Source organism: Enhydra lutris, unplaced genomic scaffold (genome assembly GCF_002288905.1).
Source record: "Enhydra lutris kenyoni isolate GAN:26980312 unplaced genomic scaffold, ASM228890v2 scaffoldscaffold86, whole genome shotgun sequence".
Classification (NCBI taxonomy): Eukaryota; Metazoa; Chordata; class Mammalia; order Carnivora; family Mustelidae; genus Enhydra; species Enhydra lutris.
In genome coordinates, this window is record NW_019154170.1 from 3,762,084 (window position 1) to 3,776,047 (window position 13,964).

At 62.0% G+C, this 13,964-nt stretch overlaps 1 protein-coding gene across 3 annotated transcripts in view; it reads left to right on the forward strand.

Moving 5' to 3' along the window:
- LOC111161679 (phosphatidylinositol-4-phosphate 5-kinase type 1 gamma) overlaps positions 1-13,964 on the forward strand; it is a 58,644-nt gene that overhangs the window by 39,238 nt on the left and 5,442 nt on the right. For 2 of the 3 annotated variants that reach the window (XM_022525483.1, XM_022525484.1), the window contains exons 13-16: positions 187-325; positions 424-456; positions 10,462-10,566; positions 12,905-13,019. In XM_022525483.1, coding sequence (XP_022381191.1) covers positions 187-325; positions 424-456; positions 10,462-10,566; positions 12,905-13,019 — 392 coding nt within the window. Of the gene's footprint in view, positions 1-186; positions 326-423; positions 457-10,461; positions 10,567-12,904; positions 13,904-13,964 lie in introns of those variants that run through there. The other variant, XM_022525482.1, reaches the window with a different exon arrangement.

The following is a 13,964-nucleotide window of genomic DNA, read 5'->3' on the forward strand; positions in this document are numbered from 1 at the left end:
GCGGTTTGAGAGCAGCAGGTTATGGGAAGCCTCTGTGCCAAGGGTAACTTCGAAGGTATGTGCCCTCTTAAAGCAGTAGAGCAGAACAGAGTATTGGGTCGCAGGTGGGGCGAGCCAGGCTGCAGGTGGAGGCAGAGAGAGGCAGGGCTGCTGCAGGCACCCACAGCCCCCGCGCCTGCCCCGCAGGCCGGCCCGACCTCCTGCCCTGCACACCGCCATCTTTCGAGGAGGCCACCACCGCCTCCATCGCTACAACCCTGTCCTCCACGTCGCTCTCCATCCCGGAGCGGTCTCCCTCGGAGACATCGGAGCAGCCGCGGTACCGGTGAGGGTGTGGAGGGTCCCCCTCCCTGTGGCGGCGGGGAGGGACCGGGCTGGAGGCCAAGCCCCCTGATGCACCTGCTCTGGTCTCTCTCTCTGCAGGCGGCGCACGCAGTCTTCGGGACAGGATGGCCGGTGAGCTTCCCCGCCCCACCGCCCCCCGCAGCCCCTGGGCTTGCCCACCCAGAGCCCTGCCTCTCTGACCACTTTCCTGGGCACAGATTTAAGTTAGGCTCTTGAACTGCACAGAATCCTGAGTCACTGGAGTCTTCTCCAAAGTCCACACCCCCGGTGGGTGGGGTGTGGGGCAGGCAGAAGACCCGTCCACCTGCTTGTTGATCCTTTTTAATTTTTTTAATTTTTAATTTTTTTAACTAAATTCTTTTTCTTTAAATTTTTTAAAGATTTTTTTAATTTATTTGACAGAGAGATTACAAGTAGGCAGAGAGAGGGGGAAGCAGGCTCCCCGCTGAGCAGAGAGCCCGATGCGGGGCTCGATCCCAGGACCCTGAGATCATGACCTGAGCTGAAGGCAGAGGCTCATCATGCCTGCTGCTCTAGAGATGAGGGGCACCCCGGGCCTTCCAGAGCCTTCTGCGGCGTCCCTGGCCCTCGGCCCATCACCGCCGGCCCCCAGGCCTGTTTGAAAACTGTGCCCAATCTCCCCAGACGACCCCCCAGACCTCTCCGGACCTGCTTCCCTGTGTCCAGGTGTCAGGGCCCTTGGGGCCAGGAGGGGTCCCGGGCTCCCCAGCTGTCACCGGGCAGGCCGGAGCTCTGACAGGAGGAAGGAAACGCCCAGTCCCGACTCTGAGAGGTGGTCCCCCAGGTGCCTTCTGCCCTGGGCATGGCCCGGCCCCGGCCCCCTTGGTCTCCTCACCACGCGTGAAACAGGGGTCAGGACAGGCCCTCATGTGGCTGTGGGACGGGGCGGGCACAGACCCAGACGCAGCTTGGGACCACACGGAGCCGGGTGTGGGGAGGGGGTGGGGAGCGTGACCTCCTAACCCCCCTCCGACAGGTGCTGGAGAGCTTCAAGATCATGGACTATAGTCTACTCCTGGGCGTGCACAACATCGACCAGCAGGAGCGCGAGCGGCAGGCCGAGGGTGCCCAGAGCAGCGCGGACGAGAAGCGGCCGCTGGGCCAGAAGGCGCTCTACTCCACGGCCATGGAGTCCATCCAGGGCGGGGCCGCGCGGGGTGAGGCCATCGAGTCAGACGACACGTAGGTGGCACGGGGCTTGGCGGGGCGGGAGACGGGTGGGAGTTGGGGGATCTGGCCAGGAGGGCGAGACCATCTGCGGCCGGTTCCCGGTCTGCGCTGGGACCCCACGGGGGTCTCACGGGAGGATGCACAGACACCCGGCTGTGTGATGACCAGGGCCTTCCAGATGAATCTGCCAGTGGATGAGGCCATTGGCCGTCTGTAGGGGGACACGGGCTCCTCCACATACTGGAGCCCCGAGTGGGTTCAAACACCACTGTCAGCAGCGGAGCTGGAAAGGTGTTGAAGAAGGTCGTGGCGCTGGGGACCAGGGTGCCAGGCCCAGAGCCCCTGGGACAACAGGCCGCTGTGATGGAGGACGAGGTCGTAGGCTCAGAGACAACGGGCTGACCCGGTCCTGCTGCGGGGGCTCGAGGTTTGGTGGGGAGACAGACTCATGGGTGCCCCACCCACCCTCCTAGCACTGTGGACACTGGGCTGGGTCGTTCTGTATGGGGTGGGCGTCCTGGGCCCTGGGGGGCTGAGCAGCATCCCCGGCCCTCACCCACCTGGTGCCAGGAGGCCCCCCGAAGTCATGAGGACCACAGACGTCCCGGGACACCACCCGGAGCTCATGGAAGGCGGTCTGGGTGGGAACTGCCACCATGGTCAGGTTCGAAGTTGGCTTCTTGTCGTCGTACATTGAACTGCTGGGAACCAGTCCAGGGTGGGGGGCCTGAAGGGGGAGGGGGCCTCACCCCCCATCATCAGCTGGGGAAGCGGGGGTTCGGAGGCGGAAGCAGAAGCAGATGTCCTGGTGCACAGCCGGGGAGTGGGGGCTGCCACTCTAGGCCAGCCGCTGGGGGGCGGGTGGGGAGCAGGCGCCAGCCCCCGACAGGGGCAGCCTGGTGGGGAGCCGCCAAGTCCTCCAGGGCTGGCCCACCTCCCACCGTCTTGGTGTTTGTAGGGTTTGCGCAGGGCCCGGCAGGGGATGGCGGGGTGCGCAGGTGAGCTCACCAGGGCGTGCAGTGCCATGAGAGGGGCCTGCGGGGGCCTGAGCCTGGCGGGTTGTTGGTGACCTAGGACAGTCGCTGTCTTGTGTGACCTCACTAACCGCTCTGGGCTGGGCATGGGGGAGCCGAGTGAAACCACTAACGCCCCCCACCGAGGGCACCCAGAAGCCCTGGTGGTCCTGCCCGGGGTGAGTGTGCGTGCGCGTGCATGGGTGTGCGTGCGCGTGCGCGTGCACGCGGGGGGCGGGGCTGGCCTGTCCGCAGCCTCCCGCTGACAGTGGCTGGCCTGAGAGGAGCGGAAACCAGCCCCGTCCCAGCGGCGCAGCCCCCACGGGGAGCGAGTGGGCTGGGGGGGCGGGTGCTGAGTGCGCTCCCCCCCCAGGATGGGCGGCATCCCCGCCGTGAACGGCCGTGGCGAGCGTCTGCTGCTGCATATCGGCATCATTGACATTCTGCAGTCCTACAGGTGGGAACCGCCCTCCCTCCCTCTCCCCCCTGCCCTGGCTCCCCACATCTCCCCCTGCCTGCGCCCCACCCGCCTCCCCTTACCCCATGCACTTGCTTGCTCCCAGAAGCCATGTGCTCTGCTGTCCAGACTTCCTTAGTCACCACCTGCCCCCGCGAGGTCCCCCCCCCACAAGGCTCCCAGCTGGCTGCCAGGCCCTAAAGGGAGGCATTTGGTCCCCAGCCGGACGACACCATCTGTAGGATCTGTGCTGGGAATGTGGTGAGATCTCCGGTCAGCTAGAGGTTGGGGTTGTCATGGGGCCTGGGGGGGGGGGGAGGATGTCGCCAGCCCATCTTCCATGCACTCCTGTCTGCTGAGCACCTACTGTGTGCCGTGTGCTGGGGTAAACAGCAAGATGGGAGCGCCCCGTGGCCACGAGGCACGGCATCCCCAGACAGCTCATACGATGGGCAGGAAGAAACGTTCATGGCCACAGCCACATGTTGTGTGGTCTCGAGCACGGTGGAGCCCCGGAGCAGACAGCGAAGCCTTACCTGCAGCTCAGAGCTGGAGCGTCGGCAGCCCCGTTACCTGCGGTCGTCCTCTACGAGGTCTCGGCCGTGAGCGTGGTTTAATTGTTAGTGGTTTGTTAAAGATTTTGTTTATTTATGTGACAGACAGAGATCACAGGTAGGCAGAGAGGCAGGCAGAGAGAGAGGGAACCAGGCTCCCCACTGAGCAGAGAGCCCAATGCGGGGCTCGATTCCAGGACCCCAGGGTCATGACCTGAGCCGAAGGCAGAGGCTTTGACCCACTGAGCCACCCATGCGCCCCTTAATCGTTAGTGTTTTATTCTGAGAGTAGCATGTGTGCCTTCTGCACGATCCCGACCAGACTGAGGGGGCGTTGTGGGCGCGGTGGTCCCCACTTCCTGTCCACCCAGCACTGGTGACTTCTCCCTTGTGTGTCTTCCTTTCCTACGTACGAAACTCGGCTCCTGCCCATCCATCGCTAGTATTCGCAGCCTGCGTTCCTACCTTTGTAGACCTCTGCCACAGGGATGTCCCTCCTGATTTAGAGCAGGATTAAGAAGTTTCTCAAGTAGCAAACTAAGGTTTCTGCAGAGGCTCTGAGTGGAGGCAAGGAGTGGGGGCTGGCACATGTCAGGCAGCCACAAACCCATCCTGGGGCAGGGGTGTCATGAGGGGGTGTGTGCTGAGGAGAGGACTCTCCCCTGTGGTGGACGAGGGGGTGTCCAGGAAGGCTGCCTGGAGGAGGCACCATTGTCCTCAGCCTAGGCGTTCAAGGACCTCGTTAGAGCCACAGTGCCAGACGATAATTTCAGCTGAGAGGATCATGGCTCAGCCAAGGCCATGAGGACAGGGGAGGGATGTATTCTGGGAGGTACTGATCTCCAGTCCCCCACAGGGGGTCAAGCAGTGAAACCTTTTCACTTCCTCCCCGACAGAAGCAGTGGTAGGAGCTGCCAGCAGGCCGGGATGGGGAATGGAGGGGACAGGAAGAGGGAGGTGGCCTCCGGCTGGTGCCGCAGGCAGCCTCAGTTCCTCTAGACCGGGGCTTCCCACCCGCTCAGTGCCAGGAGCACCCCCTGTCGTGATGACCACAGATGTCCCCAGACACGGCCCAGTGTCCACCGGAGAACCACCGGCCCCGGAAGTTAGGCACATGCTCAGCGCTTTCTTCTCTGCAGGTTCATCAAGAAGCTGGAGCACACCTGGAAGGCCCTCGTGCATGACGGGGTGAGTGTCATTCATGCGTTCCTTAGTCCACAAACACAATGGTCCCCCAGTGCCGTGACGAGAGACGTGTTCCCTCCTTCTGTTGGGGGCGGCCGTGTGACCCGGCAGTCCAGGCCAAGGGCTCAGGGTCAGGAAGGGAAGACACAGGCAGCTGGAACTCCAGTGAGGACCTCCAGTGAGGGGGTCTGATCTCCACTGGGGAGGGGGACAGAAAGGCTTCTTGGAGGAGAAGAGTTGGAAGCTGAGTTGGAAGGATTCCCTGAAGACAGCCGGGCCAGGAGGACCAGGAACGTCAGGGGCCAGCTAGGCAGAGAACGTTCTGGAAACGTGTCGTGATAGAGAGGAGGTTGCATGGGTCTAACTGCACAACGCTGACCCATTGCCTCGAGGGCTGAGGCCTGCTGCAGCATGTCTGTGCTGCTTGAGAATGGGCTAAATGCGCCTTTTTCCTGCAACACGGCCAACGCATGGACCCCAGCAGTGGGTTATTTCCAAATATGGAAAGACTTTGAGGACCAACTGCAGGGAAGAAAACAGCCCATCTGGGGGCCAGGCACACCTGGTCCGGCTGTGCTGACGAGCTGGCTGGGGCCTTGGACGCACGCCTCTCCTCCCATGGCCCCCTGCAGACCAGTTCTTACTAAAGTGCTAAGGGCTGTCTGTGTTCACGTAGTCTGTAAAAGCCCCCAACACTCCCCTCTGTTTGCAGGTGGGGGTGGGGGTCCAGATGGAAGCTTCCAGAAAGTGCACCGAGATGGTCCAGGTGGGCAGCCAGTCAGCAGGAAACCCTTTCATGGCATTAGAAAGCCTCGGCAGAAAGGAGAGTTGCCAAGTCCCCATGAGGCCACATGTAATCCCCAGAGTAAACTTTGGCTCAGCTCCTGGGGGTCCAGACGTTAATCAGAGTAACATCACAGGCGTGAGCCCTCTGGGGCAGGCAGGGTGGCCTTCTGGGCATGGTCCTCAGCCCCCAGCCCAGGTGGCTGGCCCCCGACAGCACTCCAGGCAGAGGAGAGGGCGGGAACTCCGTCCCGGTCTTGGCTCCCACACCCTCGGCCAGCACCCGGTCCTGCAGTCCTGCCTCACTGCAGTGAGGATGGGAAATGTAGTGTGTGTTCTGGAGGCCTTGTGTCCCTATGGGATCTGTCACATTACAGCAGGTAGAGGACCCAGGCCGTGTCTGGGGACATCTGGAGGACTCCTCTGATTTCCATGTTTTGCTCTTTATTCGATTACTTCTTTGCGGTTGCTGTTTTATTCATGTGATTCAAAGGATTAAAAGCACAGATGGGTTTATAATGAAGAAATGTCCCTCCCAGGCCCCTCCCTGCCAGGTTACCCGCCAGCCCCGTGCCATGGACCCGTCTCTCGGCCCGACTGCCGCTGTGTGGCTGGGCTGTCTCACAGGACACGGGGAGCACTGGTGGCATGGGGACACTCAGCCCTTCCTGCCTGCGGGCCCCGCTTCTCTCCCCAGGACACCGTCTCTGTCCACCGGCCCAGCTTCTATGCCGAGCGCTTCTTCAAGTTCATGAGCAACACGGTCTTCCGGAAGAATTCCTGTGAGCTTCCCAGGCCCTCTGGCCAAGAGGGCCCCCGGGGGTGCGGAGCGGGGAGGTGGGGTCGCCAAGAGCACGGTAAACCCAGAGCCCCTCCTCTGGCCATGTGGCCATCCGTGGGCCTCGGTCGGGCACTTGGTCCAGAGAACAGGGGAGTCAGGATGCCACCGTCCTGGGGCCCAGCACGGGGCCTGGGGCCCGCTGTTTGAGCTTGAGTTCTGGCCCCACCACGTCCTGCCTCTGTGACTTCAAGCAGGGGACGCCCTGCTCCATGCCTCACTTTCCCCATCCGTACAGAGGGCAAGATGTGTTTACCCACATGACAGGTGCGTTTGGCCTGTGCCGGTCCTCACGGGGACCACCTGTGGCCTTGCGTCCTCAGCAGGGAAACGTGGCCTCGGGGGACACAGGCAGCTGGCCACCAGCCGGACCAGGCATTGTCAAGGAGGGCACCAGACAGAGGCAGCCCATGTCCCGTGGGTGTCCTCAGAGGGTCCCCTCTCTGTGCTGTGCCTCAAGTGCCAGGCGTGGTGCACACCCCAGGCCGGGATCCCATATGCTGCCTGAAAGGGTCTTTTCTCCCCACGTGTCTGTCTGCCATCTGCCTCCTGCTCCCTGTGCGCCCAGAAGACAGCGTGCTTGTCAGCCTCAGTCCCTCTGTGTCCCCAGTGTCCAGCCCGGGGCCCAGCACGCCATGGGTGTTCAGGCAGAGTCATTCGTGGGAGTGTCTCAGTGTGCTCCTTACCATCCTGGTGGGTCCACAGAGACAGCAGGGGTGGGCAGGGCCGATGCCTGGCGTGGGACCTGCTCTCCCAGCCTGGGCCAGGCCTGTGTGGGCAGTGGCACCGCCCAGTCACCAGGAGCCAGCTCGTGGAGCCAGCACGACTCCATGTTCCCTTATGTCGAGCCGGTAGCTTGAAACCGATGGCAGTGGGGTCACTGGCGTCGTGGAAATGGGCGAACCCCACTGTTCTGGCCTTTGTCTCCCAAGAGTGGGCCGTTCCACTTTCATCAGCGTCTCACTTTCTCACTTCTTAGAACCTTTCCTGGGTGTCATTCTCCCTGCAGTCGGGGGGGCGCCAGCCTCCAGGGACGGGAGGGCTGCTCACCAGGCGAACTGAGCACCTACTGTGTGCTTGGCATTGTGCTGGCCAACCCTGGGGGCCGAGCTCACAGGAAGAGCAGGGAGAGAACCTGGTGATGCTCGCTGATGGGCGAGGCCAGGGGCAGGGGGCGTCAGGGGGTGACCCCCCTTGTCTGACCCTGTCGCTGCAGATGAGGTTGCTGAGCCCCATTGCCCAGGCCATTCATCCTGGACTGGAGCCAGGGCCTTGGTGCTGAGCCCCGCATGGCCCCAGGCCTCCGTTTACGTGTCTGAAAGTGGAGGCCACAGCCCGGGTGGGCTGCCAGAGGGGGCTTCTGGGACCTCCCGAGGCAGAGCTGGGTAGGAAGCAGGACAAGGTTTCCTCTGCAAAGGATGTTGCTTTTTGCCCAGGCTTGAGGGCCAGGCTGGAGGCCGGGCAGTGGGAGCTGTGTACGCGGGCAGCAGGCTTTCATGCAAGGGAGGGATGGGGGCCGGTGGAGCCTGGCCACGGGGCTCCCAGGCTGCCCCAAGTGCCAGTTCACCTCTCTCCACAGCCCTGAAGTCCTCACCATCCAAGAAGGGCCGTGGTGCCTTGCTGGCCGTCAAGCCCCTGGGGCCCACCGCTGCCTTCTCGGCCAGCCAGATCCCCAGCGAGCGCGAGGACGCACAGTACGACCTCCGTGGGGCCCGCAGCTACCCCACGCTAGAGGACGAAGGTGACTGGGCTGGCTGGGGAGAGGGTGCTCTGGGGACAGGAGAGAGAAGGGGTCTGCTGGGGAAAGGTACTGTCCCTGCAGGGCTGAGAGGGGAGGGCATGCAGGAAGCAACCCGGTTTGAGGAAAGGGTTCTAGAAGCTGTCGGCCTGGATGGCAGGGTCCTGGGTCCCAGTCACCTCCCTACCCCAGTCCCAGCCTAAGGTCTGGGCATCCAGGGATTGGGGATGGGGAGTGGCTAGGAGCCACAGGGAGAGCTGAACAGAAGATGCTACCCGAGGAGGTGACCCCCCCCCATTGCCAGATGTTCTGAGACCTAGAGGGAGGAAGCATTTGATGGGGTTGGGTGTGATGGTTTGAAAGGTTCCTCCCAGTTCCCAGAGTTAAAGAGTCAAAGATTCCTGGCAGGGAGGGGGTGGGGGGAATAGTATCAAGGAAGGGAGAGACTGCACATGCAAAGGCCCTGGGGCAGCAAGAGACCTGGTGTGTTGGAGGGACAGCAGGAGGCCTGTGGTTGGAGCAAAGTCAGGAAGGGTGAGGAAAGAGGAAGCGGCTGTTCCCACAGGACCTGTGGGCTTGGGCAGGGTTTGGACTGCGGTTTGAGAGCAGCAGGTTATGGGAAGCCTCTGTGCCAAGGGTAACTTCGAAGGTATGTGCCCTCTTAAAGCAGTAGAGCAGAACAGAGTATTGGGTCGCAGGTGGGGCGAGCCAGGCTGCAGGTGGAGGCAGAGAGAGGCAGGGCTGCTGCAGGCACCCACAGCCCCCGCGCCTGCCCCGCAGGCCGGCCCGACCTCCTGCCCTGCACACCGCCATCTTTCGAGGAGGCCACCACCGCCTCCATCGCTACAACCCTGTCCTCCACGTCGCTCTCCATCCCGGAGCGGTCTCCCTCGGAGACATCGGAGCAGCCGCGGTACCGGTGAGGGTGTGGAGGGTCCCCCTCCCTGTGGCGGCGGGGAGGGACCGGGCTGGAGGCCAAGCCCCCTGATGCACCTGCTCTGGTCTCTCTCTCTGCAGGCGGCGCACGCAGTCTTCGGGACAGGATGGCCGGTGAGCTTCCCCGCCCCACCGCCCCCCGCAGCCCCTGGGCTTGCCCACCCAGAGCCCTGCCTCTCTGACCACTTTCCTGGGCACAGATTTAAGTTAGGCTCTTGAACTGCACAGAATCCTGAGTCACTGGAGTCTTCTCCAAAGTCCACACCCCCGGTGGGTGGGGTGTGGGGCAGGCAGAAGACCCGTCCACCTGCTTGTTGATCCTTTTTAATTTTTTTAATTTTTAATTTTTTTAACTAAATTCTTTTTCTTTAAATTTTTTAAAGATTTTTTTAATTTATTTGACAGAGAGATTACAAGTAGGCAGAGAGAGGGGGAAGCAGGCTCCCCGCTGAGCAGAGAGCCCGATGCGGGGCTCGATCCCAGGACCCTGAGATCATGACCTGAGCTGAAGGCAGAGGCTTTAACCCACTGAGCCACCCAGGCGCCCCTGATCCTTTTTTATTAAATATTTTTATTCTAAGCGGTACACAGAGAATATAGCGAAACACCTTCCCTTGCCCCATGCCCATTCCCGTCCCTAGGAGCAACCCCTGGACGGGTTTTTTGTCTTTTTCTAGAAATACTATATGAATATATGAGAAAACCAACCTACGAGCCTCTTTCTGCCTTTCGTCTTGCCACCAGCCTAGCTCAGTGCCCCTTGCTTTGGGCACAGAGCAGATGGAGGTCATCCGTGAGCGGGTGACTGACTGCCCTTGGGCGCATTTCCATTGTTGCCAACATGACCAACAGGCGTTGCTTCACTTAGTGTTGGGGCCATTATTCCTGCCATTTGGGGAAAAAAAAAAGTTATGCATAAAGTACATTTGGCAGAATGCACTTCCTTCCATCTTGCTGCCTGCTCCCGCCCCAGCGACCTTTCAGCTGCTGGGGGCTGTCACTGGGAGACAGTCCGCCTAACTGCCGCAATGTTCTGACCCACCTACCCCAGGGGCCCGGACATTTGAAAGCCCTGGAACCAGCCCACCCCCAGGCCAGGCCCCAGGCCCATGCCCAGCTACCCCCAGGAGAGTGGGCGGGATCCAGGCCAGCAGTCACTCCCCGGCACCTGCTGGTACCAGAGTCATAGGATGGCCCCAGGTGGACAAGCAGTCCCTGCCCCTGTGCAGGCCCCAGGTGGGCAGGACAGCCCGAGGGACCAGGGGTGAACTGGGCCAGCTCAGAGCACGGGTCAGATGCACCCAGAGAGCACCCCATGGAGGCTCCCACTAGGGCTGGAGACCAGCAGTGGCCTGGAGCTTGGCTGGCGGCCCTGGGGGACAGAGTTAGGAGAGTGACGTGTGGCGTCCCACTGCCTCCAGGCCCCAGGAGGAGACCCACGTGGAGGAGGATCTGCAGCAGATCACGGTGCAGGTGGAGCCCGCGTGCAGCGTTGAGATCGTGGTCCCCAAGGAGGAGGACACGGGGTGAGTGCCCCATTGCCGCACTCGTACGCACAGGCGTCTGCTCTGGTCCCATTGGCTGAGTGCGGTCACGTGGCCACTCGGCAGCTAGGCAGGCTGGGGAATGTAGTCCACGTTCTGGGCGGGGGTGTGGGGAGAGACTGGGGAGGGGGCCTCACCCTGGAAAGTGGGGGATGCAGGGCGTGGGAACCCGGCAGTCTCCTCAGGGGCCCCGGCGGGGCGGGGGGGGGGGTGGGTTTGGACGGCTGCCTCATCCGGGGCCTCGGATCTCCGGCAGAGCTGTGAGCCACGCGTGCGTCCCGGGGCTCTCACGCACCGCCCACTTGGTCCTGACCCCAGGCTTGCGGGAGGCGGTCTCTGCGTCCTCGGGGCCACCTCTGGACGCAGCCCGCTTTGCCGACTGTGTCTTGTTCTGTGTCGCTCGTTCGCTGCCGCTCTTCCTCAATGCCTGCCTTCCTGCTTCTGGTTGGTCCCCGCGCTCGGCCGCCGCGGTTCGCACTCCTTTCTTGTCCAGTGAGGAGCAGCCCTGGGCCCGGGGGTCCCGGGAGCTCGTCCTGCCGCGATCCGTGGGGTCCGTGGGAGGCGGCGCTTTTATCCTGTGGGTGGCTGGGGCCACCTGCGCTCGTTGCACTGGGGGCTCCTGGGGAGGGGCCAGGGGCGCGGCCCCCCCCCCAGCGCCCAGGCTCCCACATTGAGCCATGGAGGCCACGGCCCGGGGCGCGGGCAGAGACCCTGCTCTAGAGTTTGTCTACGCACGTCTGAGCTTCCAGCGGTTCAGAGCCCGGCTCCCTGCTTAGGATTGTCTGTGTTCAATTTTAAGTTGAAGAAAGCGGCTGCTCAAAATGGATGTATATATGAAAACCAGATCAAAGCCTTCGCAGTCAAACATAAATTCATTTTTTTTCTCTCAAATAAATAAAATCATTTTTTAAAGATTTTATTTATTTGAGAGAGAGAGAGAGAGAGAGAACAAGCAAGGGGAGCAGCATGAGGGAGAGGGAGAGGCAGACTCCCCGCTGAGCAGGGAGCCCCATGTGGGGCTGGGTGGACCTGAGCCAAAGCAGACACTTAACTGAGCCCCCCCACCCCAGAATTCATGTTTTAAGGTCATCGGGCGTGTGGGGGAACCATGTGTTCCCTGCGGGGGGCTGGAGGGGAGCTGGCTGGGTCTGATGTACTGACGGGTGATGCCCTGCTGCGTCACACCCTTGTCTGTGGGTCCCGTTTGGCTGGGTGGCTCTGTGTTTGCATTGTTACCAAGTTTCTTTTGCTTCCCTTGGGATTTCTGCTTTACGGGTCTTTAAAATTTCTCTTCGATCTCAAGACACCTTCCTTAGCAGTCACCATGCACCCAGCCCGCACCTTGCCAGCAAGGGTGATGTCACAGATAGGCGGGTGTCCCTGCGCACACAGTGGGCTCTGCCACCCGCCGTGTTTTCCCTATTAGTGGAATCCTTGCGGTGTGACTCATTTGGGGGGACCCCCAAACCAGCCCCCTTCCCCGCGGCTGGAGAGCCAGCTCTCTGTGGTTCTAGGTGCCCCTCCCCCCCCACCCCGGAGCTGGGCATTTTGCTCGTGAGATGGAAACTGCACCCAGTCACCCAGCCACCTGCTGAGGCCTCGGCCTCGCCTCACCTTCCATCTGGAACCTGTTTCCCTGTCTGTAGCTCAGGACAGCGGCAGCCCCCGGCCCAGGGGACGGTCGTGGGGGAAATTCATGCCAAGCTCTTGAAAGGGCCTGGCACGTAGTAAGTGCTCAGTGAAGGTTACAGAGGTTCTTTTTTTTTTTTTTTTTTTTTTTTTTTAAGATTTTATTTATTTGTCAGAGAGGGAGAGCGAGCGAGCACAGGCAGACAGAATGGCAGGCAGAGGCAGAGGGAGAAGCAGGCTCTCCGCCGAGCAAGGAGCCCGATGCGGGACTCCATCCCAGGACGCTGGGATCATGACCTGAGCCGAAGGCAGCTGCTTAACCAACTGAGCCACCCAGGCGTCCCAGGTTACAGAGGTTCTGAGCACAGGGGCCAGGGGTCCCTGCTTCGCAGATGAGGATACTGAGGCTGAGCAATGGGCAAGGACCTTCCAGGTCGCCCAGGGGGTGGGTGGTGAGGCCAGCACCCAGCCCCCGGGACGTGCCCTCAAGCAGTGGTGTGGAGAGGCTCACACAGGAGCCCGTGGGCAGAAACTCCCTCCCCTTTGCCGGGGAGGTATTTGGTGGGGGGGAGGTTTGTTTTATTTGGCTTCTTTGTGATGACCTCCTGATGAGAGGGGAGGAGATGGGCTGGAGCCCCGGATGCTGTTCAGAGCCCCACCCCAGGACTCCTGTGTCCGCGCGTGTCCCCAGGGTGGAGGCTTCTCCAGCCGCTGCTGCTGCCGAAGCAGAAACCACCAGCCAGGCCTCGGAGCCCGCCAGCCAGGCCTCGGACGAGGAGGACGCACCCGCCACAGACATCTACTTTGTAAGTCCCCCACGGCTCCTTCCATTGCTCGGCCCTCAGCCAGACACCCACTCGTGCACACACACACACACACACACATGCATACTCACAAGGTACTCTTGTGGACACAGTGCTCTCACTGGTCAACTCACATCCACACACTCTTGCACACCAGTGTGCCCCTGCACGCATTCACACACGCGTACATGGTGTGGGAGCGCCCTGCCCCTTGCCATCCGGCCAGGCCACTCTGAGGCCAGGATACTGCCCCGCCCCTCCTCTCCAGGACTCATGACCACCGCCAGGCCACCGGTCAAGGTCCTGGCTCTAGCCGTGCCACCACGTCCCCTTAGGAAGCATCTGGAGTCCTCAAGCTCTGAGCCCCCCCGGGACCCCCTCGGTCCTGGGCAGACCTGGGGTCAGCCACCAAGGCCGCAGACTGTGTGGCTCTTCTTCCACTCGGGGACAGGGGCAGCTGGGTGGGGTCTGTTCTCTAGGAGGCAAGGGGTCTGTGTGCTTTGTGCTGCCGTCCTCACTGGGCAAGGACTCATGGCTGCTCTGGGAATGGGTGGGGGGTCTGTCGGAGCTGGAAGGGGCCCTGCCCCCAGGGACCCGGGACCTCTCTTCCAGGGCAGGGGGTCACCTCCCACCCCTCATCTCCCGCAGGCAGCCGGGGTAGCTGGGCTGGGAGCTTGGGTGTGATGGGTGCGGGGGGCCAGGGAGCCTACACATCCCATCCGGTGATGGGCTGCCTTCCTTGGATGGCCCTGCTCAGGGGTCACATGGCCTTATCCGATGAAGGGGACTGCCTGTCTTCCTCCCAGGCCTTCAGTCTTGTCTCTGCCCCCGTGGCCGGGTTGCTGGGGGCCCAATAAAGCTATAAGGCCACTGCTGCCTCACAGGTACCAGCATCCGCTCTCTGTCTTGGGGCCTCTGTCTGGCCTGGAAGTCACAGGTGCACACACT